Below are 23,741 nucleotides of genomic sequence, written 5' to 3' on the forward strand. Positions count from 1 at the left end.
CAAATGGCGTCTGAGGCAAAGGCAACGCTTAGGACACCTGATTCTGAACCAAGGCTTTACTGGGCCTGGGTAACTACCTAAGAGGTGGTAACGGAAAAGGTTGGTGAAGCGTCGTGAGGGATCCGTGGTGGCACCCTTCGCTTCCACAGGGAGCTCAACACCACTGAAGCAGGGCAAACCTCTCCGGTGCATGTGTTCAAAGCGCTGGCATCCAACACATGTGGGCTCAAGCCCAACATTAGCCCAGGGGGAACAGGTTAGTATAATATATATCAAAATAGCAGGGAATTCTACGTTGAATTATGAATATACCTTTGCTTCTTGACTGCATCTGCCTTGACTGACCCAGTATATTGAGCTTCACACTGCAAGAAAGATTTTTCTCATTTTAGGTTAAATTGAACATTACCCAGTTGTAGCCCATGCGTGCTCAGACCTAGCCTATACAACAGCAGTGTGTTGGATATGCGGGCAGGTCTCTCCCAGAGGCACGCATGAGTGAGAGTTCACAGCAATAAACCACAAGGAGCCAGCCCCATTCCCTGGCTCCACGACTCTTTTAATAATTAAATATGGCTTGAAACAACTGGACCAGTAGTTGGATCCTGGAAATTCTGAGTTATGTAGGAATGTTCACCATAATGATAATTAGCTCTATCTGAACCACTTTAAAACTTCAGATTTCTTGGGATGAATCTGCTAGAACATGAAGCACTTAAAGAAACAGATTTTTTTTTTTTTTTTTTTTTTGTGGTACGTGGGTCTCTCACTGTTGTGGCGATTTTTAAAACATTTTTACAAAATGTTTATTTGTATATTTATTTAGTATCTGTGAGCTCTGTGAGGGCAGGGACAGTATCCCCAGCACCAAGCAAGTGTCTGACGCAAGACAGACACACAGTGACTTTTTACTGAAGAAATGAAGAAGTAGGATTTACACGCTCGGGAAAGCAACTCAGACACTGCAAAGGAATGGGAAGGAGTAAAAGCATAGGGACACCACTTAAAGGAGTGCCTGAAGGAAGGGATGGCGACAAGAGATTTCCTAGCGGGAAGAAACAGATTTTTAAGACAGAAGAAGAGCACACACGTCTGCCTTCAGAGGACACTAATGATCGCTAAGCCTTTTCTTCTACCATTTGGCCCAACGCAGGACAGGAAAATTCCCACTTCGGTTTTTGCCCATCACAAAATTTAAGTACTTCTTCTAATTTCAAAACTTTCACCAGGCCTGTCTGGAAGTCTCCTTATTTATTTTTTTCCCCAATGCATTGCTTTTTTAGGAGTGATTCTGTTTTCCTAACGCTGCTTACTGCCCGCCAAGGCGGTTCACAGTAGTATGATCAGATTCATTTCAAATGAATAGCAGTCAGGTCACTGATTAACATAGTTTTCTGGTTTCCTAAACCAAGGATGGATGTCCACAGAAAACAAAGTTAGCCTCCTCCGGGCCAGAGGATGGCCTCAGAGCGAGAGTGCCTGGGAGCCTCTGCCTGTCAGGAGCTGTGGGCTTGGGCCACGCTATTTAACCAGTCTGGGTCCCGATTTCCACATCTTGAAAAATAAGGGTGTTAATAGTTCTTGCCTCATGAGATTGTTGTCCCGATGAACTGAGACAATATACAAAGAGCTTGAAAGAATGCCAAAGCGCTTTAGAAATGCTGGCTCTACTGCTCTTGTCCAATAAAAATACTGAAATACTTGCCCTCTGATTTTATGTGGGCATTTCCCGAAGTGCGGGCAGCATCCCCACTGGGGGTGGCCATTCCGACAGGATAAGCCATGGGGGTGACCTGCAAAGCTAGTTTTCACTTCACAGCATAGGAAAAAAAAAAAAAACTGTCCTCTGCAAACGCGTGACATTTTCTACATTTTTCTTCTTCTTTTTCTCCCCCCTCCTCCTTTTTCTTTTCTTTTCTTTTTTTTTTGGTGGGGGAGGCATGTACAGGGTAGTCAGACATTTTTATTGCAAAATGCCGTCTGGAAAAGATGCAAAACAAAATTGCTAACATGCAAGGGAGAAAAATAAGGGAGAAAAACAAAAGGCCCCCTTCCCTTTGCTTATTGAGTTCAAAGGCATAACAGGCAAGCACCCTGCAGCAAATGGGAAGCTACACTAATTTTAAAGCCATAAAACGCTATCAAGTTCCCTGCGGGGCAGGACTACACTGAAGCTCGTGGCACCTAAATAAGATATGGTTCATTTACTTCGCAGCTTAGCCTAATGTAATCATCAGTGGAGTTTTAGCCTAGAGTTGTAACAGGCAAACAGCCGCTGCGGCAGAGGCGGTACTCCCAGCCATCGGCGGGGCCGCGGCTAGACGGCTGTTGATTAGAAGATTTTTCAGTTTTGACAAGCACTTAATGAACATCAATCGCACCTTGACTGGTTTCCATCTGGGGCCACAGGCACACCTGAGAAGAAGCAGGTCTCTCCGCCTCCGCCTCTCCTTCCTTCCCAACACTGTAGCAACCAGCCGGCAACCAGGTTAGAACCGGAGAAGCACATACTTACAAAGTCGAATAATGAAATTCCATTTCTTGGCAGCAGGGAAAAAGAATATTCCCGCACTGTGCCCCCACGTCCGATCTCTCCCACTGAGAGTTCTCCGGAGCGACTTGCCGTCAGTGAAGAAAACGGACGGGTTTGATTTATTTACCTTTCGCAAGAATTTCCGGCCATAATTAGTAACCCTCAAAAGGCCCGAAATGGAAAACCAAGTGATACAGCTTGGGCACAAGGATGAAGCATCATGCTGCGTACTGATAAGACGATATTCCAAGGACTCCTCTGGAAGCTTTACTCAGATCCACAGGCTACACGGTTAACTCTGCACAGTTATAAAAACATATATATACTTTTTTTTTTTCAAAAGCAAGAAGGCAGAAGAATTTTTCAATGTAGAAAGATTTTTAAGTTAGGTAGGGTCTAGGCTACCCGGTGGTTTAATTTCTATACAGATAGGAAGACCTTATTTGTCTGATCTCACCCTACTTATGGTCACTCTGTTCTCAACATCAAGACGTGTACTATGGTGAGCCTGCATTTTGGCCATTTTAACCATCAATCTAAACACTTTCAAAGCCCAAGGGCTACCTAAAATAAACAAGGAATTCCTCAGGGCAGAAATAAGAGTTTGATAAAGATTCTAACATTTTTGTGTATGTGTAATAGGTATGAGTTTTTCAGTAGTCATCTTTTTCTAACAAAATTTGTAGCTAGGGGCTTCCCTGGTGGCGCAGTGGTTGAGAGTCCGCCTGCCGATGCAGGGGACACGGGTTCGTGCTCCAGTCCGGGAAGACCCCACATGCCGCGGAGCAGCTGGGCCCGTGAACCGCGGCCACTGAGCCTGCGCGTCCGGAGCCTGTGCTCCGCAACGGGAGAGGCCACAACAGTGAAAGGCCCGCGTACCGCAAAAAAAAAAACAACAAAAAAAACAACAAAAAACAAACAAACAAAAAAACCTTGTAGCTATTCCCGGAAAATATTTATACTACTGTGGCAGTATCATTCCATGGGTTTGAAATCATTGATATACGGGAGAAATAATTTATCATACTATCTGAAACTTGCTGGATGAATGCCAAAAATATTTCCCAGGTCACCTAAAGAGCAGAGAGGGACAGCCTCCCTCACCTCTGGAGGGCACTTGGCAAACACAGAGAGAGCCCATGGCCCATGTGGGCAGGGCTGGGTGGGTGTCTGCATGCCACATGGACCATGTCCAGACCATCATTCAGGTTATGAATCCTCCAGAACCCACCATGCTCATGACTGGGCCTAGCGATTTCTCTGTGGTATTTCTCATCCAGGGCCCTCATGAATGCTGGGCATCTTTAAGTTCAGCCATTCTCAGTAGTTCTCCCACACTGTAGTTTTTACATTAAAACCTCAAGCTCCAGAGAGGTATCTGTACACCTGTGCTCACAGCAGCATCATTCACAACAGTTAAGAGGAGGAAACAGCCCAAGTGTCCATCCAACAAATGGATACACAGAATGCGTATGTATACCTGGAACTAGTGCCAGGACCCCGACGGACACCAAAATCCGCAGATGCTCAAGTCCCTTGTATAGGGCGGCACAGTACGTGCATATAACCTGCACGTACCCTCCTGTGCACTTTGAATCAGCTCTAGATTGCTCGTAATGCCCAATGCGATCTAAGTGCTATACGAACAGCTGCTGGCGTGCGAGAAATTCAAATTTTGTTTTCTGGAACTCTCTGGAATTTTTTTCCCGAATGTCTTCGATCTGCAGTCGGTTGAATCCCTGGCCTGTATACATCCAATGGTATTGTATGTATATACCATGGCATATTATTCAGCCTTAAAAAGGGAGGAAATGCTACAACACAGATGAACCTTCAAGACAGGATGCTAAGTGAAATAAGCCAATCACAAAAGATAAACACTACATGATTCCACTCCTACGAGGTACTCAGTAGTCAAATTCATAGAAACAGAAGGTAGAAGGGTGGCTGGAGGAGGGGGAATTCAGAGTCAGTGTTTAATGGGGACAGAGCTTCAGTTTTGCAAAATCAAAAAGTATCGGAAACGGACGGTGGTGATGGGTTGCACAACACTGAATGGCCTCATCACTCCTGAACTCATCTGCTTAAAAATGGTGAAGACGGCAAATTTTATGTGATGTGTGTTTTACTACAAATAGAGCAGAACAAAACCAAAAAACATCTCAAACTCCTGTCCAACCTTGGTGACCTGCTCTTCATTCTGCAGAAATGGAGCCTGGAAGTGACTGTGACACTTTTCTGTGGCTTAAAAACATCACATGGCGGCTTCCCTTCCTACAGTTTCAGAACTGCAGGCCTACAGGTGTGAGGACAGGCCACGCGTTCGGCTAATCGTGCCATCATTCTTTCACTCTTTCGACAAAACAGCACTGGCTCAATGTGAAGGCAACGCTGGCAACAGGACCCAGAATGTCTCCGGCTCCGAGGAGCTCCCAGTTTTGGGGGAGAATCGGGGCCGTGAAATAAGGCAAGAGAACAGGGAAATGAGCCAGAGGGTAAGGTGCGGGCACCCAGCAGCGGTGCCCACACAGGCCTGCCTAGCAGGGGGGGAGGCTTCCGGGAGGAAGTGACATGTAAGACACCACCAGGAGGGGGCAGGAAAGAACACTGCTGGTGGCAGCGACGGCATCTGTTAGGACCTGGAGCCCCCAGAACACGGCCAGTGCCAGGAACTAAAAGAAAACCAGAGCTGTGGAGGAGGGATGGCGGGAGACTGAGGGAGCAGGTGAGGCCCGGAGGGGCCTGCTAGGGAGCAAGGACGCCGTCTGAAGTGAAGCAGGAATCCTCTCGGCACAGAACGTCTAAAAGAAACAAATGCAGGGACGGAAATCAACGTGTGACGTGAATTACAAGTGAGGGATCATGGGAAGACCTGCTCTCCTCCGCACTGTGCAGACAGGTTTTGGGAAACGCGATGGGCAGGTACCACTCTAGGAGAACTGAGCAGACGTGCAGTTCTGAAAGTTCAGGACAGGTAGGGGTTGGGAAGTCGTCTCTCTAGCTGTGACCTCTGAGGTCTTCCTGATGAATTCCCAGGGACTACGGTATCGAGAAAGAGAGGCCAGCAGAGCAATCACCTTGAAAGGGGCCTCCTGATTCCAGGGAGCCGCCCAGTCCCAGGGCTCCACAGGGGATGGGGCCATGTCAGGAGCCGAAACCACAAATAAGGGGGCCCGGTCCATGGCTGCTTCTGTCCACCTGCAACCAGAAGGTATCGACTTGGGGGGGGGGGCGTTGGGGGAAGCTGACGGAACGCCTTGGAAATCAAGGAAGGAAGGAACTATAAGACGGAAGGAGGTAATGAAGTTTGGGAGGCCACAGAGATGCAACACACCTTGATCGCATTCTGTAGATAAAACACACTGCATGAAGTTCCGCCCAGAGCCATGTGTGTATAAACATAAGAGCCTATGCTCCTACGTTGACTAGAGAGGGGTGTATTTAAGAACACACTCTCCCATCAAGCGCCTGCTATAAGCTGCCTCGGTTCCTGCCCTGGAAAAGGCAGAGCATTCAGTACGCCTGGAGGTGGACAAATCAACACCTCCGGATCCTTGAGGTGATTCCCACAACACTGGCTTGAAAGGCCAGGTCTGCCCTGAAACGGATCCGTTTGGATAAAGGGCCTGTGGTTGCTTCTGGGGAAGCAGAGAATGCTGGAGACTGAAGGACGTGAGCCTCTGTCCCATCCTCGACAAAGCCCCGCACACAGGGCTTATCCCTTCAGGCCCAGAAGCAGGAGACACACTTGGGATTTTCAGTGCTTCTCAGAGCTGTCTCCTGCCATCTGAGAAACTCTTGCAGAAACACCTGTCGCGGTCCAATGTACTTGTCGCGGCCCGATGTACCGCTTACAAACCCTTTCCCACTTGTCTAAACAGGCAGTGAGACGAGAGAACAGAAGTGCTCATCTGTTGCCATACAGCTCCAGACCTTTGCTCCCTGATACCTACGTATTTTCCTAACCTCCTCTACATGGATTGTTCTGGGTTCCAACACTCTTCTAAGATTTTATGGCATCCGTATCATGCCATTTGTGTGTGTGTTCTCTTCCGACCCCGACGTAAGCTAATCTATTCTTAGGGAGGTCTAGCTGTGCAATGTGGGTGGCTTTCTCCGTCTCAGTCTCACCAGAATTTTTAAAGCAGAGACAGGATCACCAAGGACAGGTTTGGAGCCCAGGGCCCTAGGAGCACAGACTTGACATGAAGCTACTGAGCAGCCATGCTCCCTGCCACGTGGCCCCTACGTACGGGCCTGTGTGCTGAGCCCATGCTAGCCCTGGGCAGACGGGGGACTGGGCACAGTCCTTGCCCTCGGTGAGGCTACACTAGACGAAGCGGTACAGACGCGAGAGGCGCCAGGACAGGTGGGCAGCCTGGGAACCAGGTGTACCTGCAGCGGACAAAGGGCATGAAGGTCCACCTGCATGACGAGCATCAGACCAGAAACACGAGAAGCCAGACTGGAGAGGAACGTTCAGACCGAGGACGGCTTCCGGCACTGCGGCTTCTACGGGGGTAGCAAGATCCCGTAATCATTCATCACAGAATGATGCAGGTCGACTGCCGCGGTGTGGCACAGCCAGGACACGCCAGACAGCATCTTCTCAGAAAGAAAGGGAGGCCTGACTTCTCTCTCAGGGTTATCAGTCATTCCATGACTCAAAGCTTCTACATCTGGAAATCTGGGCTTGGAATCTGTCTGTCTAGCCCTGTAGCCTGGCTTCTGCGATGTTCTGGGGAAAACAAGGGAGAGGTTTTCCGAGTGTAACTCAATTCACCGCCTCAAGAGATAGGGGTCTCCCTTCACGGGTGTGCAGCGGGCTGAAGGGACAGACTCTTAGTGAATCCTCAATCCTCAAGTAAAACGTCCCCATTTTATGTGAGGATTGTGTTATTTTATTTTTTTTACTTTTGGCCGCACCTTGCAGCTTGTGGGATCCTAGTTCCCTGACCAGGGATTGAACACGGGCCCTCGGCAGTGAAAGCGGAAGAGTCCTAACAATTGGACTGCCAGGGAATTCCCAGGATTGTTATTTTAAATGACACTTACCAGCAGTGGGTACAGGCAAGAGTTGTTCTTACAACGAATGGTATCTTCCTTTTCACCTTTAACTATTTCTTTTGAGAAGCATACCTACTTAGGAAAGCATCTCACATCTTTTTGTTATTTTGGCATCAGTATCAGTAAACAAGTGGATTTTTCTGCCTGACTTTGAAACTAGAAACATACTGCAATCAGCATTCCGATGACAATTCAGAGTTCAAGTCCATGGGGGAAAAAACAAGGAAATGTCAGCAACCTGCAGAATCCAAGGCTTTGTGGAGCCGGAGAGTCTAAGGCATTTGATTAGGAATGAATGTCCTGTAAGAAGGAAAAGCCCAGTTCTGCAGGGCAGGGAGAAATGACAGCACCCCAGCTGCTGCTATAACTCAGGCAACATACAGAATGGGAAAGAAATCCAGGAGGGAGGATTTCAAAAGTGTGAGCAACTCAAGCACGTGTCAGCCAGGTGGGCTGTCCACACCTGCCACGTGTGCTCAGGAGGAAGCTGGGAGAACCCCCCTGGTCTGGGCACCATAAAGTCCTTGGCTTGACCTGCGGCCAAGAGAGAACTCTTACAAGTCCATTTAGGAATCCCCCCCCACACCCCTTTGCCAGCAGGAATTTCAGCTGTGCCCTCGACGGCAGCTCCTTCGACACGGAAGATGAATGGGTGGCGATGCTGAACTGTGCAGCCCCGAGGTCCAAGTTCCTTCTCATTATCCTCTCCATTTCTCTATCAAGGTGCTCCCTAAGGCTCACATTCAAGTCCATAGAAAGGGAATTCAAGGATCTCAGAACAGGCTGCCTTTCACCCACCCAGACTAGAAACCAGCAAAGTGTCACAAAACCTCGGGACACTAAGACGGGTCTCCCCCGCAAAAAGTTAAGCAGGTAGGGCTTTTTAAAGGTCTTGTAGTTGTACAATTTTCTCCGAGGATCAAAAAAATACAGACCACGGAGCAGCAGCAGAAGTCAACAGCTTGCTTTTTATTTATTTATTTACTTTTAAAGTGTGTTTGTCTATTTTTGGCTGTGTTGGGTCTTCGTTGCTGCACGCAGGCTTTTCTCTAGTTGCGGCGAGCGGGGGCTGCTCTTCGTTGCAGTGCGTGTGCTCCTCATGGCGGTGGCTTCTCTTGTTGCGGGGCACGGGCTCTAGGGCACAGGCTCAGTAGTTGTGGCGCCCGGGCTCAGTTGCTCCGCAGCATGTGGGATCACCCCGGACCAGGGCACGAACCCGTGTCCTCTGCATCGGCAGGCGAGTTCTTAACCACTGCGCCACCAGGGAAGCCCAACAGCTTGCTTTTTACTATTTCAGTCTTATTTACATATTTAGGGCTGTCTTTGCAAAATGCCACGTGGAGATGAAAGAGCAGTTAAGCTGGTCAGTGCTGAAGCTCGGGTGACCAGCTTCTCCCAGTTGCCTGGGACTTCCCAGGTTTTGGCACTGGACGTCCTGCATCCTAGGAAAACCAGGGCAGTCGATACTCTACAACGCCAAAGCAGCTTCGTTATCTCGGTTGAGTTTTCTATGTGTTATCTAAACTGCGCTCTAGGTTTTATTTAATTTAATAACAGCATCTTGAGAAAGAAAGACGAATCAAATCAACTGGCTTGTTTTCTGAGCCCGGGTCTTCGTCTTACCATGAAACTGATCCCACCCAGCAACTCCAAACTTGGAATGGGGTTGTCCTTAGAAGTCCAACTGACTCTGCGAGCCTCCATTCGCTAGGGGTTCCTGGTGACAATTTCAGACGCACACACCCTTAAGAGTCTGAAGTGATCTTGAGAAGACAGTAACAGCAAGCATGCCCTTGCAGTTAAAGGATTCTTTCTCTGGATTTCCAGAGCAGACGCTGTGCAGCCAGTTTCTCGATGTCTACCTTAAAACGCACACTGAGAAGAAATGAAGCCTGACTGTATGCAGAAGGGTAGGATGTGTGAGCTGAAGCTTCGCAGGCAAGTTCCACCTTCTGAAAAGGTGGCAGCCCAGGTCCACCACAGACCAGGCGCTGATACACTCAGTTACAGAGACAATGCCACGGACCTGTGGGTTCCTTCAGTCCTCCCCCACCGGCTGCTCTGCCCAGCTATTCTGCCCCTGCCATCAGACCGCACGGCTATCCTTCCCCAGCGCGGGAACCACCGATCTTTAGGAACACCTAGGTTGAAATCCACCATCACTTCTTCCTCCTATGCCTGCATCTCCTCCTCTCTACCTACAATGCAGGAGGGAGGGGGACCCCATGAGCCCAAGCCAGCCACTGCTGGCGGCCCCCGAGCCCCTGGGGAAGAGCGGAAGCAGGCCAGGAGGGGTGGCAGTGGGCGAAGGGTGGGGTTGAGACTTCACGGACCACAGAGTGAGTAAATCTGGGGTCCAGAGGCATCGCTGATATCAACTTGTAGGGAACTTTCTCCGTCTGGGTGGGATCAATGTTTGGCCCACTTTCCCTCTCATTTCCAGATGATCACTTCGTATGATCTGGCCACACACAGGCGATTCTACTCCACTGCCCGGAGAGGGTCTCTCCTCCCTAAGAGAAGTGTTTAAGGTTTTCAACAACAGGAAACATGCCTGGGGTGAAAAAGCTTCCTTCAATGATGTCTATCTGCGGTACAGGGAAGGCTTAGGGACACCTGTGCTACAGAAATGGCAGAATGAGGCCAAGCTGTGTGTCAGAGGGACCAAGGATTTGGGGCCCCTAAATAATCTGTGTAGGAGCTGAGATGAGGCTTGGGGTGAAAACCAGAAAGACACGTCCGGGATGATGCCATCGAACTGGGCCGACTTTGAGGGCTTGGGAAGAAGATGTGGCTGGGAAAGGGTGTGCCAGAAGGGAACTCTGAAGCTGCGGTGACCAGTGGGAAGTGATGTCCTGGGGACACCACCCGAGGTCCCTTTCTATTAATCTTGTGCATGTGAGCTCTGAAGGGGACAGGCCATCCAGGGGCACCAGCGTCAGACTCCCTGGCAGCTGACCCATTCCAAGCACTCGGTGAACTTGGTCTCACACCAACCCCACTGCCGGCTGCAAAGCTGAGGCCCCCCAGTTTCATGACTGCCAGCCTGTTTCTTAAGCCCCAGTTTCTGACAAGCCAGAGCATGTCATCCTGCTAGGATTCCACAAGCTGGGCACACAGCTGGGGCCACACACTGACTGTTTATTTTGTCCAAAGGCTGGGTCTGTTTTCTACCCCACCAACGCGTGCGAGACATCTGCTGGGATTGAAACTTGTGGTTCGGGTCCAAAGGATGATCTTTACATAAACACTTCCACAGACACCTGTGTAATGAGGAAACCGTATCTGTTTCCCTCAGTAGAAATGACCTCTTCTGGGAGATCTTTTTTTTTTTCGGTATGCGGGCCTCTCACTGTCACAGCCTCTCCCGTTGTGGAGCACAGGCTCCAGACGCGCAGGCTCAGCGGCCATGGCTCACGGGCCCAGCCGCTCCGCGGCATGTGGGATCTTCCTAGACCGGGGCACAAACCCGTGTCCCCTGCATCGGCAGGCGGACTCTCAACCACTGCGCCACCAGGGAAGCTCCCCTTTTTTTTTTAAAGGAAGTGGTCAGTCTCCCGCTTCCACAGCGCCCGAAGTAAGTTAAAGGTAGAGCCCAGTGCTGCTGGAGCATCCTGTCCAAGAAAACATCTGAGAAAACCATCATTGCTGGCAGCCCAGGGGAGCTGAGGGGGTGATGCGGCAAGGCTGGGGAAGGAGAGGCTTGTGGGGCAGGCCGCTCGGGCCAGCAGCAAACTCCGTACCCTGTCATAAACTCTTGGCCTTGCCTGCCTGCCGGTCCAGGGACACTGGTCAGGGTGGTCACCTGGGATTTTAAATCGGCTAGCTAACGAAGGAGCCGTCTAGATCAGCCCCTGCAGAGGGGGTCCAGCCTTACAGACCACGCTCTCTGATGCAGGCAACACTCTGCAGGTGACGCACTTTGACTGCAGTAGAACAATTCAGGGCCCTCACCACGCTGGCCTGTTTCCCCACAAGCTTGATTCAGTCGTTTACTCTTGCTCCAGTCCTCCTGGTGTGCAAGACCCCGCCGAGATCCTTGGGTTCAGCAGGACACCACGTCGAAGGTGACTCGTGATAGAGTCAGGGTCCAGCCTGATGCAGTCCGTGTGCAGTGCCTGTGCGCACAGGAAATGAACGCCTGTCCACCAAGAGGAGAGCCACACGGCCACAGGTAAATGCTGGTTTTGAAGGGGCCGCTGGGGCTGCTACAGGCCCCACCTAACATCTGTTTGAATGATACACGTTTTGTGTATCTCAAGCCTATTGCTCTCAGACGCCCAACCCCACCCCATTACAGGCGCATTACCTTATTGGAATCCCACGCTCCAGAAAGCATGCCAGTTTCCTTTTTGGTAAATAAATTACCTCATCGTCAAAAGTTACGAGGATACACGGGAGCTGGCACAGCTATTCCACCAAAAGGACAAACACAATCTTTGTAGAAAAGTATCTGAAAATGTCAGGCTGTTTAGCCAAGTTCTTTTCCTTGGCTCCCTGGAGAGGAACAGGCTGTAGGTTCTGCTACTTGAGATCAATGCAGGTCCCCTGCTCCATGGCCAGTACGAGGGTGATGACCGACAGTACTGAAACCCAAAGCCACCAACCTGGGCAAGATTTCCCCAACATTTAACCACTTAGGTCCTCAGCACAAGTAGCCAGTAAGCTTAGCGGTCCTCCTGCCATAATACATCTCGGAGATAACCCAGGGAGGGAGTGATAGTGTGGTCAGTGTTGGAGACCATCTGGTTCTATCACCTTTGAAATTTTCCAGACCCGTTCTCCATGACGCAGAACTCTGGGACCTGAGTTAGCCACACATCTGCATGCTCCCAAATCTCTTATTAAGGAAAGTCAGGATTCTGCCCTTGGACATCCCCTTGAATACCTCCTCCCATCTGGAACCAAAGAAGGCCAGTCTAACTCAGCTGCTGGGGATCTGTAGCTCCCAACAACTTCGACTAGGACAGATCCGTTCCAGGTACCTGCCAGAGAATATACCTGAAACTCAAAACTCAAAATATATCTTCACCCAAAGCTTAGCTGTATAGACAAAATCGGTGAAGGATTACAATGAAGGCCATGCCACCCCGTCATGCTCCAGTAATTCAGATCCACTTCTAGATTAAGCCACTCCCTTAGGGAACTGTGTCCCTGCATCAATAATTCCAGTTCCCAAGAGACTGGCGTTAACTGAAATGCACTTTAAAATGACACTGGCTCTTGCTTGCCCTACAATTACATAACAAAGCCCCACTGTGCTCCTTTGCCGGATTCCAATAATATCCATGCACACATAGGAAAAAAAAAAAAAGACGGCACTGAGGGCCGTGAGAAGCAGCAGACTGTGTGGGAGAATGTTTGAAGAACCGACGCTGATTACATCACCAAGCGGTTGAGATGAAAAGTATGTGGGCATCAGCTCTCCTACAGGAATGTTCCAGTACCATCTTTTGTTGTTATCATCTTTCCCCCTTGGCAAGTAGGAGCAAATGCCCCTCTGATGGCACGTGAGCTTAGCAGGTGAGCGTAAGGTGACACAAGATGCATCGTCAATCAGATCTCACTTTATTTTTACTTCCCAGCAAGAAGATGGTGATTGCACGTCTCCCTCTAAGTAACATAAAGCAAATGGGTCAATAATTAGGCTTCGCTCTCTGACGGGGTCTTTGGAAGAACTACGCCAGTGAAAAAGGGCCGCCTCCTTGCTGATGGGGCAGCTCTGCAGAGAGAACCCCAAAGACCTGGAGAGGGACAGGACTGCCACAGGCAGGCCTCATGGGATGGTATTAAGTCTCTGATTTGGAGGTCACTGGAGAAGCAGGCGGACTCTACTCGCCAAATAACCCCAAATAAATCAAGCACAAAGGGATTTCCTCTGTAAAAGAAGGAGTATATATCTCAAAAGTCTACTTAAAGATGAAGCATGGGAAGCATTCCATCGACAGGAGAAACACACCAGAGACACCTAAAGAAACATGCTTTTGAACACGGTTCAGAAAGGTGAAGCCACTGCTGTAAGACAAGAGGGAAAAGGGCAATTCACCCCAGCAAGCAAATTACACAGCGAGGGTACCGTCTGTTACCCATCCTATTGGAAAGGTTTCTGAAAAAGGGAAATGTTCCTGAGGGTGCAGGGGAAAAAGCCAGAGGAGATGAACGGATACCGTCTTTCCAGGAATTTGGCACTACATACCCAAAGCCCATAAAAGCATACACTGTTCAACTCAGGAAGGCTACGGCTAGGAATCTGCGGGAAATGGATGAGGACACAGAAGTGTCAAAAGGAGACACTGATTAGAGTTACTTACAACAGCAAAAATCATTCAAAATGGAAATTTCCTGCCAGATGTCTGTTCTGGAGATGCTGTTAAGTCAGTTAGGGCACACGTGCAGAATGAATGCTATATAACTATTTAAAATGGTGGCATACATTTGCTGACATGGGAAGGTGCCTATGATCTTGCATCGTCTAGGAGAGCAGGCCACATGCCATGTGCACAGGGGGGCTGCATGCTTGTGGAAGGAAGAAGCACAGAGTGTAGAAATGGCTGGGGACATACACCCCAAAACGCGAGCAGTCACGTTTTCCAGAGCGTATTTGGGGATTTTCATCTTCTGCAGTACGTTTACTTCTAACTTCTTGCCAGTCACCGTGCAATGTTTTTTAAAGTATTTAAAATGAAAAGCTTAACACTGTGATATAGTCAAACAACCAGCTAATACTATATATTCTAATCTACGCCTTTGTCTACATCAAGGCAGGTAAACATCACGCAGGATTCAGGGAATGTGTCGTTCTGGAATAGGCATTACACCCCGTCTTCAGGTTTTACCACTTTCTGAAAGAGCTCACCGTGGGTGGAATGTCTGCTTTCCCCCCAGTGATGAAATTAATTGTCTTTTAATCTATCTTATAAAAATCACCAGTATAAGAGATTCTATTACAGAGAAAACGAACTTGCCTCACAAACCGGTATGTGTTCTTATCGGACAATAAAAACTGACTCATGAATTGCATGTAATTCTTGTTTTGGTTCTCAGCGGCTCAAGCGGACCCTGGGTTCCCCAGTCTAGATTTTCAGACAGATCTCTTTTTTTTCTCCTTTCTCTTTTACCGCTTGCTCCTGTCTCTTTACTCTCACTTAACATTTTTAGTCTCATTTAAATACTACTTTAACCTCCAACAGAGCTGAAAGGCTTGCCGGTGACTGTGCTGGGACCCCCTCTGCCCCTCCAGCCCAACACCTGCTACTTTCTCCGAAGGAGCAATACTCACGTGTAAACTTGGATGATACGTCAGCACACCATTGTCACACAGGGTGACGTATTTCTTTTTCCATTCTTTGTTCAGCGATTTGCCACTTCGCTTCAGCAGCATGCCCTGTAAGGAAAAAGGAGGCAGACAGAAATGAATAAATATAAGTTATAAAGTCCTGGGTCCATTTTTTTAAAAAAAAGAGCAGGCACATAGGTAATTTTTAAATTGTTAAACTTTCATTTTCTCTATGCCATCTTAAAATGGAAATGACACATTTTTAGCCTGGTCATTTGATTTTCTCCCTTCTTTTTCATACGATATATTTATAGTCAACCAACTTCCTTTTGTGTATGTGTGTGTAGAACCTAACTTTCTGCCATTAATGAGTGCTAAGATACGCCATTGGTTCAACAAATACGATACAAACCGTCCTGATGTGCCACATCATACCTTTTCTTATAGCTAAGTTACAAGCACATGGAGCCCCTAAAGGTATTAAAAAGGAACCTGCATTTCCTTTTCTAAAATTAAGACAGTAACCATATTCTTACCTTATGATATTTACACATAACATTTTTTTATAGTTTTTCATTTCAGATCTGAATTTATTAAAAATGAAATTCCATTTGCAAACTTAGCAACGGCATTCAATAGATGAACTGTGTATAATTTCCTTTAACCCATTTTTAATGAAATCACATTAGGGCTTCTTGAAAACCATTCAAAACTGGAAACCAACACACTTCTGAAGTATATTTGATCCAGTCTTCCTTAGATGACTGATGAGAATTTATGCTTGTTTTAACTACCAATTCCCAGCAAACCTTCTGCCTTGTTTGTAGGTTTTCCTGAGTTAAGAAAACCGAAGGCAGCCCTGAGCTCTGCCAGGCCCAGCACCTCGACTTTGCACTTCCTCTTTCCCTTTTGGGGCTTCGCGCCTTCCGTACTCAGTCAATTTCAACTTGAGCTTTCACATCTGGGTTCGTCTAACCCCTGTTCACGGAAAAGAAGGAAAACAGAAGAACCTCCTTCCTTGCCCTTCCTCTTGCTGCCCATTTATAAACCTACATAATGATGATTATGACTGAGAACGCATAAGACTAATGCTACTGAATTCACCCAGATGGAGGCAGAAAGAATGTTGTAAGTTTGAGATAGAATCCGACATCTTAAAGAAGCAGAGGCATCCTGAGTCCCCTTGGGAATTTTTACCAGCCTCCATCCACCTCCTGACTCTCTTGATCGGAACCAAAATACAAGAAAAAAATCAAGTAAGCATTTTTTTATGCAATAGAATTAAGTTCCAATTAACTACCAATATTGTGACATTAGTTTTACACCAAAGTTTACAAATATAATGGATTATGAACCAACTCGGGACTCCGACCACAAACGTTTATTGTCGCTGAAAGAAAATATTTCAAAGTTTGAGGCAACCCACAAGTAAACCTTTGGAAGAGCATTTCTTTCCAAGTTCTTACTTAAAGAAAGCACGTGACATAAAGCTGCAGACCTTGATTTCTTGGAATCTCAACCAATATACACCAAACATGGCACTGAGACCAACAAAGGGAAGCAGGCCCAGAGGAAAATTTTACTTACAAACCAAGGCGACGCAAGTTCCAGGACATAGTAAGAACCAGTGGGAGAGGGGTGGTCACCACTGGTGACAATGAATTAGTGACAATGAAAAAGCAACACTTAAAATCATCAAATGTCCCTCCCTGGTGGGATTTCTAAGATATTAAAACTTAGCATAATAAAACGTGACACAAGTTCTCCTGCAGGCTCACATTTTCCCACCACCATCCATTTTAGCTGGAATCCCAACAATACCAGGCGCTGGGGTTACTACGTGTCACTGGTAGCAGAGAGCCGCCCTGGGCCTCAGAAAGCTTTTCCTCCGGCCTCAAACGAAATGCAGGCCTCAGGTCACACCCCGGGGCTCCGTGCAGAGGGACGTACAGAAGTCTCTCAGCTAGCACGTGGGCACTTTCAAGAGCAAATCCTACGCTCCCCGGTGAAAGGTATAAAGACTTATTTCTTAAGGGAATAAAGGGAAAATTTATCAGGAGGCCATGTGAAGAGACGACGTCATAGTTTCCTGGGAAATTAAATTAGGCCAATTTGTTTGGTCCTAGGAAAACTTAATGTCCTGTTGAAAAAAAAAAAATCCAAGTCTTGACAAATCTTGTTGGAAAAAAAAAAATTCAAATCCAAATCTTGATTATTCAAATGCTGCACCATTCAGCAGACCTGAGCACCCTGGTGGCCTAGGAACCATATCTCTGCCCTTAAGTCTTGGCCCAGCTGGGTTTATTAGCCCACCCCTCACAGCCCACCCCAAGGCTGCAGTAGAGACTGAACCGATTGGCCGCCTGGCTCCCCACGTCATGCTGCACGCAAGAGGGGGTCGCCCAGCTGCTGGTCTGGGCAGAGCTGGACCAGGGAAGGCACACTTTTCTTTCAGTGGCTTGAGCGCTAGCAGGTGCTGATGCGTTTCTAAGTGTCGGCATTTTTCTCTCTCTCACTCGCTCCCCATAGGAAGCAGGGCAGGGGTAGCAGTTACGACGGCTCCCTCGTTACAGACGTGTACTCTGACCAGAGGTAAGGGAGCTCGTTAGTGATGGGAAGTGACAGGACCAGCCTCCGTGCTCTCTTCATTCCTGCCATTACACGGGGCTGCTAAGCTCTGGCCTGTGGGCAGTGACCACAATGGTCAAACTGACCAGTGTCCCCACCACTGCCTGGCCTACAGCCTTCAGTCTCGAAGCACCAGCTCATCCTCCCAGGGCACAAAACCCAAACCTGAGAGCGGCGGGTCACCCAGGATCCTGGCAGGCACCTCCAGTCTGGTTCCTCTCTGGAGAGGGCACTGAGAATCCAGGATCGCAAGGGAATATAAAATACCCGTAGCACTCGGGCTGGTATTTTACATTCACGCAGTGAAAGAACAGATAAGCACCATTCTAACGTGAACAAATTCAAATCTGTTCCTGAAAATACATTGTATATGGATCCAGAGGAAGGGGTTTCTGTTTGCAAGTCTTAAGAGTACCCTGAAAATGCCCTAAACTCTGTGTCCTGGAGAGAGGGGAGACCGGGACGAGGATTTATGGAAGCAAATCTCCAGCTTTACTAAAAGATCCCAGGAAGCAGGTGGTCAGGCTGTTGCAAGTGGAGAAGGCCAGACCTCTTGATGGGGTGGAGAAGGTCAACGACGCATAGCGGAGCCAACGGTCCAGGGACGGCGCCCTGGACTGAGCAGGGAACGCAGGGTCCGCATCTGCGTTTCCAGATTTCCTGATGACCCAAGAGAAGAAGAAAAACTGGAGCTTTAAGTGACGGCTCCTTACTTTAGAATGTCAGCAACGGATTATACACCATCTGCGTGTAATTCAGGCCAAACCTGACACGTCTGCAGGCCAGACGCGGGCACCTCTGTGTCTGCGACCTCCGGCCAAGAGTTAGCAGAAGGCGGTAGCGGGGTCTGGACCAAGGTGCTGGCCCTCCCACAGCTGGGCCACGTGGGACCTCCATCCTATCGCCCAGACGACAGCCATCCACAGGCTTGCACTTCCTGGAAGGGGAGTCCTGGGAAAGCCCAGGGCTGTGGATTAATGCCCACAGCTCTGGACGTCAGGGTCCACTTCTGCACTTACATGTGTGAACCTTTAGAAAAGGTCATGCAAAACGCTAGGAGAAACCAGCAAACCGTGTGGTCTCTCCATAAATAGTAAGAAGAGCCCCATCCTGAGAAACACGACGAGACGCGAGGTCTCTGATGAGTCGAGGGCGTGGGAGGCAGCAGAGCAGGATGAACTTCTATAATCAGAGGTTTACCTGAAGTTCAAACGAGGAGACTCAGGAAACAGCTTCTGTGGATTAAAGATGTGTTTCCTTTTGCTTTCTTTCCATTTTTTTTTCTTAAATTAATTCTGAACCCTGATTTTTAGAGAGTATTTGTATCAAGTGGGAATCACAGAATTTCAGAATCACAGGAGACTCTGGAAGTCAAACCATTCCATCCTGAATCTGCTAGACCAATATTTGTGCTTGATCCCTGCCCGGGGTCACCCTGCTCAAGAATCCCTGGGGACAGTGAACCCATGGGCCTGGACCCCTAGAGCTGCCTGAGCAGGGCTTCGCTGCCCTCTGGGGGGCGGGCCTGGTCTGTAACTCTGGAGTGCAGCCTGCGCCCAGCATGCCCTTCTTTTCAGGGACCAAGGACAGTTGCCACAAAGACCCAATGAGATGTCACACAGCTACACAGCCAAGCCCGTTCTTAGCCCCAGACTCCTCCCAAAGCAAAAGGTTCCAGCGCTCTGACGTGGTGAGACTCTCCTCTTGAGCACAGGTAGCATCCCCCAAAGTGCTGAAGGGAGAGAACCTATCACCTCCCTTTAGGACAAACTTCTACCGATGAAGCAGGATGCTCTAACATGCTAGCAGCCCCTCACTGCAGGCTGAGCCCCTAGACTGGATCCCCCATGCTTCTGCCATCCCAGACTTACACAATTTCTACTCTAACTACCAGGAAAATGGAAAACCCTAAAAATAGTTCATTTTAAACTTTTGAAGGACACGAAGCCCTGATCCCACAAGCTAGAAGATGACAGAGGCCGGAAGGCGCTCTGCCAGAGACACACGGGTGGGCAGCTCCCATCAGCGAGTGTAAATGGCCCTTCTGATTCTAAGTCTCTTTGATTCTGTGTGACCCAGGGCAAAACCACACGGCGGAATGTCAAAATGTATACTTGGTCTATCTTTCAGATGCCACTTTTGTACATGTAAAAACGATTTCCTGTTTAAGATCGTTTCTTGTGGACCAGCTATCCCAGCGTAGACATCAATTACAGTTAATGCTTTATTTGAATTTCGTATGGCTTATGCATGTTTTTAAAATTTTTTATTTCAAAACAATATTGGGCTCATTGTGAGCCAGATGCTGCTCGAAGAGCCTTAGAGGTAAGTATTAACTCACGGAAAGCTTATGATGACCTGATGGTAATTACTATGACTCTCCCCATTTTACAGATGAGGCCACTGAGGCACAGAGAGGCTATGTAACTTGCCCAACTCACACAGCCAGCTTGGTAGCTGATTTCAAGACAGCTTCCAGTGCACCAGGCTTCGTGTCCCTGTGTAAATCAGCCCACACTGACTCAGGGGTGCCTGAGACTCACTTTAACCAACAGTAGCAGCTGCAGTGATGCTACCTACACTGGGTTTAAACCTTAAGAAATCCTGGCAGCTTCTGCTTTGGGGAGCTCTGACCAAGAAGCCATGCTGTCCTCTGTCCATAGTTCTGAACCACAGAACTATGAGAAATAATAATAGTTTTTTCAAATCATTAGGGATTGGGGTAGAGTGTTAGGCAAAAATAGACTAGAAAAACAGAACTAGTGTCCTGCATTGCTGTAAGAAAAATCAAAAACACATGTCCCTGGCTTGCAACCAGGCAGCTGGCTGAGGCTGGCAGGGACTGAACAGCTGGAAGGACCGTGAGGAAAGTGCTCCCTGAGGTTGGAGAAAGGGGTCCGCCTTGTGTGCTGGCAGGACGGACAGTTAGCAGACCTGCTCCCTGTGGGAACGTGCAGCACAGCCAGGATGCGCAGTGAACCCCTGCACGGACCTGGCTAAGATTTCCGAGCAGAATGCCAAACACGCTAACTGCTCTGATGAGTCTGGGAGGAGGGAGAGGAGATCAAGGTAGTTTTCAAGCAGAATTAGAAAAAATATTTCTGATTTAAAAACCTCACTGGACCAGACCACGAGAAAAACTGTTTCTCTATCCCAGCTTCTCCTGCAGTAGAAAACTCTGAGAGTAAGAACTGGCCTCAGAACAAAGATCGAATCCAGGGAATGGCAGGGGATATGATCTCAGAATAAAGACCCCACCAAGAGTGTGGCAGTCAGACCCCCTTCTTGAGAACTCAGAAAGATTTCAGGTAGACCTTTCCCATTACCAGAAGACCTATGGATCAGAGACAGGAACCTGGGGATTGGCTTTTGCCTAATGGACCAAATTTGTAATTTGATACAAAGGACACCCACAAGGCTTTTAAAGGAATTACACCACTTTGGATTAAAAAGCACAGAGGGAACTTCCCTGGTGGCGCAGTGGTTAAGAATCTGCCTGCCAATGCAGGCGACTCGGGTTCAAACCGTGGTCCGGGAAGATCCCACATGCCACAGAGCAACTAAGCCCGTGCGCCACAACTACTGAGCCCGCACTCTAGAGCCCATGAGCCACAACTACTGAGCCTGCGTGCCACAGCTACTGAAGCCCGTGCACCTAGAGCCTGTGCTCCACAACAAAGAGAAGCCACCGCCATGAGAAGCCCGCGCACCGCAACGAAGAGCAGCCCCCGCTCGCCACAACTAGAGAAAGCCCGTGCACAGCAACGAAGACCCAATGCAGCCAAAATAAACAAACAAACAAATTTATTAAAAATAAAATAAAAAGCACAGAGAAAAGAGGCCCTGGGCTTTCAACCCAAGTACAGGCTGAGAAAACTATATAGCTGTACACAGGCCATTTCTTATGGAGAAGGAAGGATAACTCAGATAGCAGATCCCAGGGCCAAGGAGGATGTCCCTAGGAGCAGAACATACCCTGTGCCGTGGACCACTGATATCTACAGGTGTTCTGTCCCTCTCCTCCTTTTTGGAATAAGGTACCTGCTGTGGTTCTCCTGCGCCGGTGTCAGCACCGTGAGCGTGTGCGTGCGTGCGTGTGTGTTTATGCGTATGATAACTTGTCCCTTGAGTACCTGGTCTTCAGATGGAAAGGTCATATCCCAGAAGCCCCATCTACATGTGCACCTGATGTAGATGACAATCTTGGATTCAAGCCTGAGCCAGATGCCATGATGGAATGAGACTTGGTGAATCTGGGGACAGGGTGAGGGTATTTTGCACGTGGGAGGGCAGATCGAAGTAGCTAGTCTCCAAAGATAACCCTCAAAAACTCAGCTCACTCTGTCACCCCAGGCCCTCAGACTCAACTCAACTAGTAGAATATGGTGGGAATGATGCTACTGTTCCGGCTGAAGCCTCGAGAAGGCCTGGACGCTCCTGCTTTTGTGCCCTTGGGAGCCCTCGCATCCTTGGAAGAAACTGGACCACTTTTCTAGGGAGACAGTGAGAAGGGAGAGACCCTGAGACTACATGGAGGAGAATCGGGGTCTTGGATACACGACGGTCGTCGACCTGCTGGCGTCAACCCCCAGCCGTAGGAGCCACGTCTGCTGAGGCACCAGATGTGACTGAAGAAATCATCTTGTATGCCTCAGCCCTAGAAGGCATTTTGTGGAGCAGAAACGAGCTGTCCCCAACATCCCTGCTCCAAATTCCTGACCCACAGAGTCACGAGCAATAATAAAATGGTTACTGTTTTAAACCACTATGATTTGGGTTAATTACCAGCAACAGATAACCAGTGCAGTGGGGCGAGCCGGGAGCGATAGTCTATACCCATAACCGGAAGGTACACCACCTCCCAGTGAGTCATTTCACCCTCCAGACCAATTTCAAAGCTTTAACATCTTATACTAGTTTGCATAGTAAGAAATTTAAGGGCTTTGTGACATCTCAAATAGTCCTCTTCTCTTACTTAGAAATGGCAAACGTTGACCTAATTCCTACCACCTCATTCATTTACTGATGCATCAGAAAGACTGATTTTTAATGATCTACAACCAAAACATCAGATTCTAGGCAGGCATTTCTTGCTTTTTTGGCTCAGGGAACTTTTTCTATGGTGGAGCAAAGAGTAGAATTGTCTTTTGGATGCAATCTCTTTATTAGTCATGTGTATTCTCTGCGTAGTCCCAAGTGGTCATTGAAAGCCAAAAGCAATGTTATTAAGGGTACAAGCTTTAAATAACTTACAAAGTTAACGTAATGAATGTAAGTGCTACCTGAAATCCATCACTCAGTGCCCGCTGCAGCCCCAAGCTGTGATAAAACACCACTTATAAATTTATATTAAAACCCTGTTCGATAGCAATTATTTACCAACAAAGATTTACTGATTGCATTAGACACTGGGGGTCTAAAGCAGGCAAATCAGTCTTTGTTTTGAGTTGCAGGGACCAGTGGCGTTGGTGTCTGCGAGCACAGAGATCATCACGACACCGGGGGAACATTTAACAGCCAGCCAGGGTCCTACGAGGCAACGGAGGACCAGCCAGCTGCAGGCTGCGCCACGGCAAGATCAGACCATCGACAGACACGAAGCACTGATCTTTGCTCTGAGGCAGCATTTCTCATCTGCTTTAACAGCCACTGGAGGCCATGCATGCATCTGACTGAAAGCAAAGGAGAGGCCATGTGTGATTCAGCAGTGATACAAATTGAATTATCCTGCTGCACTTGAGGGGGTGCCAACAGCTTCCTAATTACCAAGTTTAAAATGACGATAGTTTTTCCAGGGTTTGAAACGTTCCACACAGGTTCAGAAATGTTTAGCATTTCTGCTTCTAAAAAGGAAGTGTGGTTTGAGTCCTGCTTTGGTTCTACAGTGAACACTTGTTAAGGGCGCCTCGGTGACTTTATGACTCACGTTCTTAGTACTTTTGAGTAGATTCTCATGATAGCAGTTCAAGGTTTTCTATGGAATTTCTAAAATGTCGCAGAGAAAAGCTGGCATCTTTACCTGAGATCCAAAGAGTAAGATCACCAATCATTCGATTTTCACATTTGCATTTAGTACCTTTATTCCCATCAAGATTTTTCCTGTAACATGTATTATACTTGTGGTTTACTTATGCTTTGTTGACTTAAAGAAAGAAAAAAAGAAACTAGGAAAGGGCATCTGGGTGAGTGGTCCATTTCATCATTAGAAACTGGGGAAGCACAGGAGTCGGACGACCA

At 48.1% G+C, this 23,741-nt stretch overlaps 1 protein-coding gene across 7 annotated transcripts in view; it reads right to left on the bottom strand.

Annotated features, from left to right (window-relative positions):
• The window catches only part of AGAP1 (ArfGAP with GTPase domain, ankyrin repeat and PH domain 1), a 557,152-nt gene that overhangs the window by 190,321 nt on the left and 343,090 nt on the right, over positions 1-23,741 (bottom strand). For all 7 annotated transcript variants that reach the window (XM_060015879.1, XM_060015878.1, XM_060015876.1 and 4 more), the window contains one exon: positions 14,880-14,984. In XM_060015879.1, coding sequence (XP_059871862.1) covers positions 14,880-14,984 — 105 coding nt within the window. The remainder of the gene's footprint in view (positions 1-14,879; positions 14,985-23,741) is intronic.

Source organism: Delphinus delphis, chromosome 7 (genome assembly GCF_949987515.2).
Source record: "Delphinus delphis chromosome 7, mDelDel1.2, whole genome shotgun sequence".
NCBI lineage: Eukaryota > Metazoa > Chordata > Mammalia > Artiodactyla > Delphinidae > Delphinus > Delphinus delphis.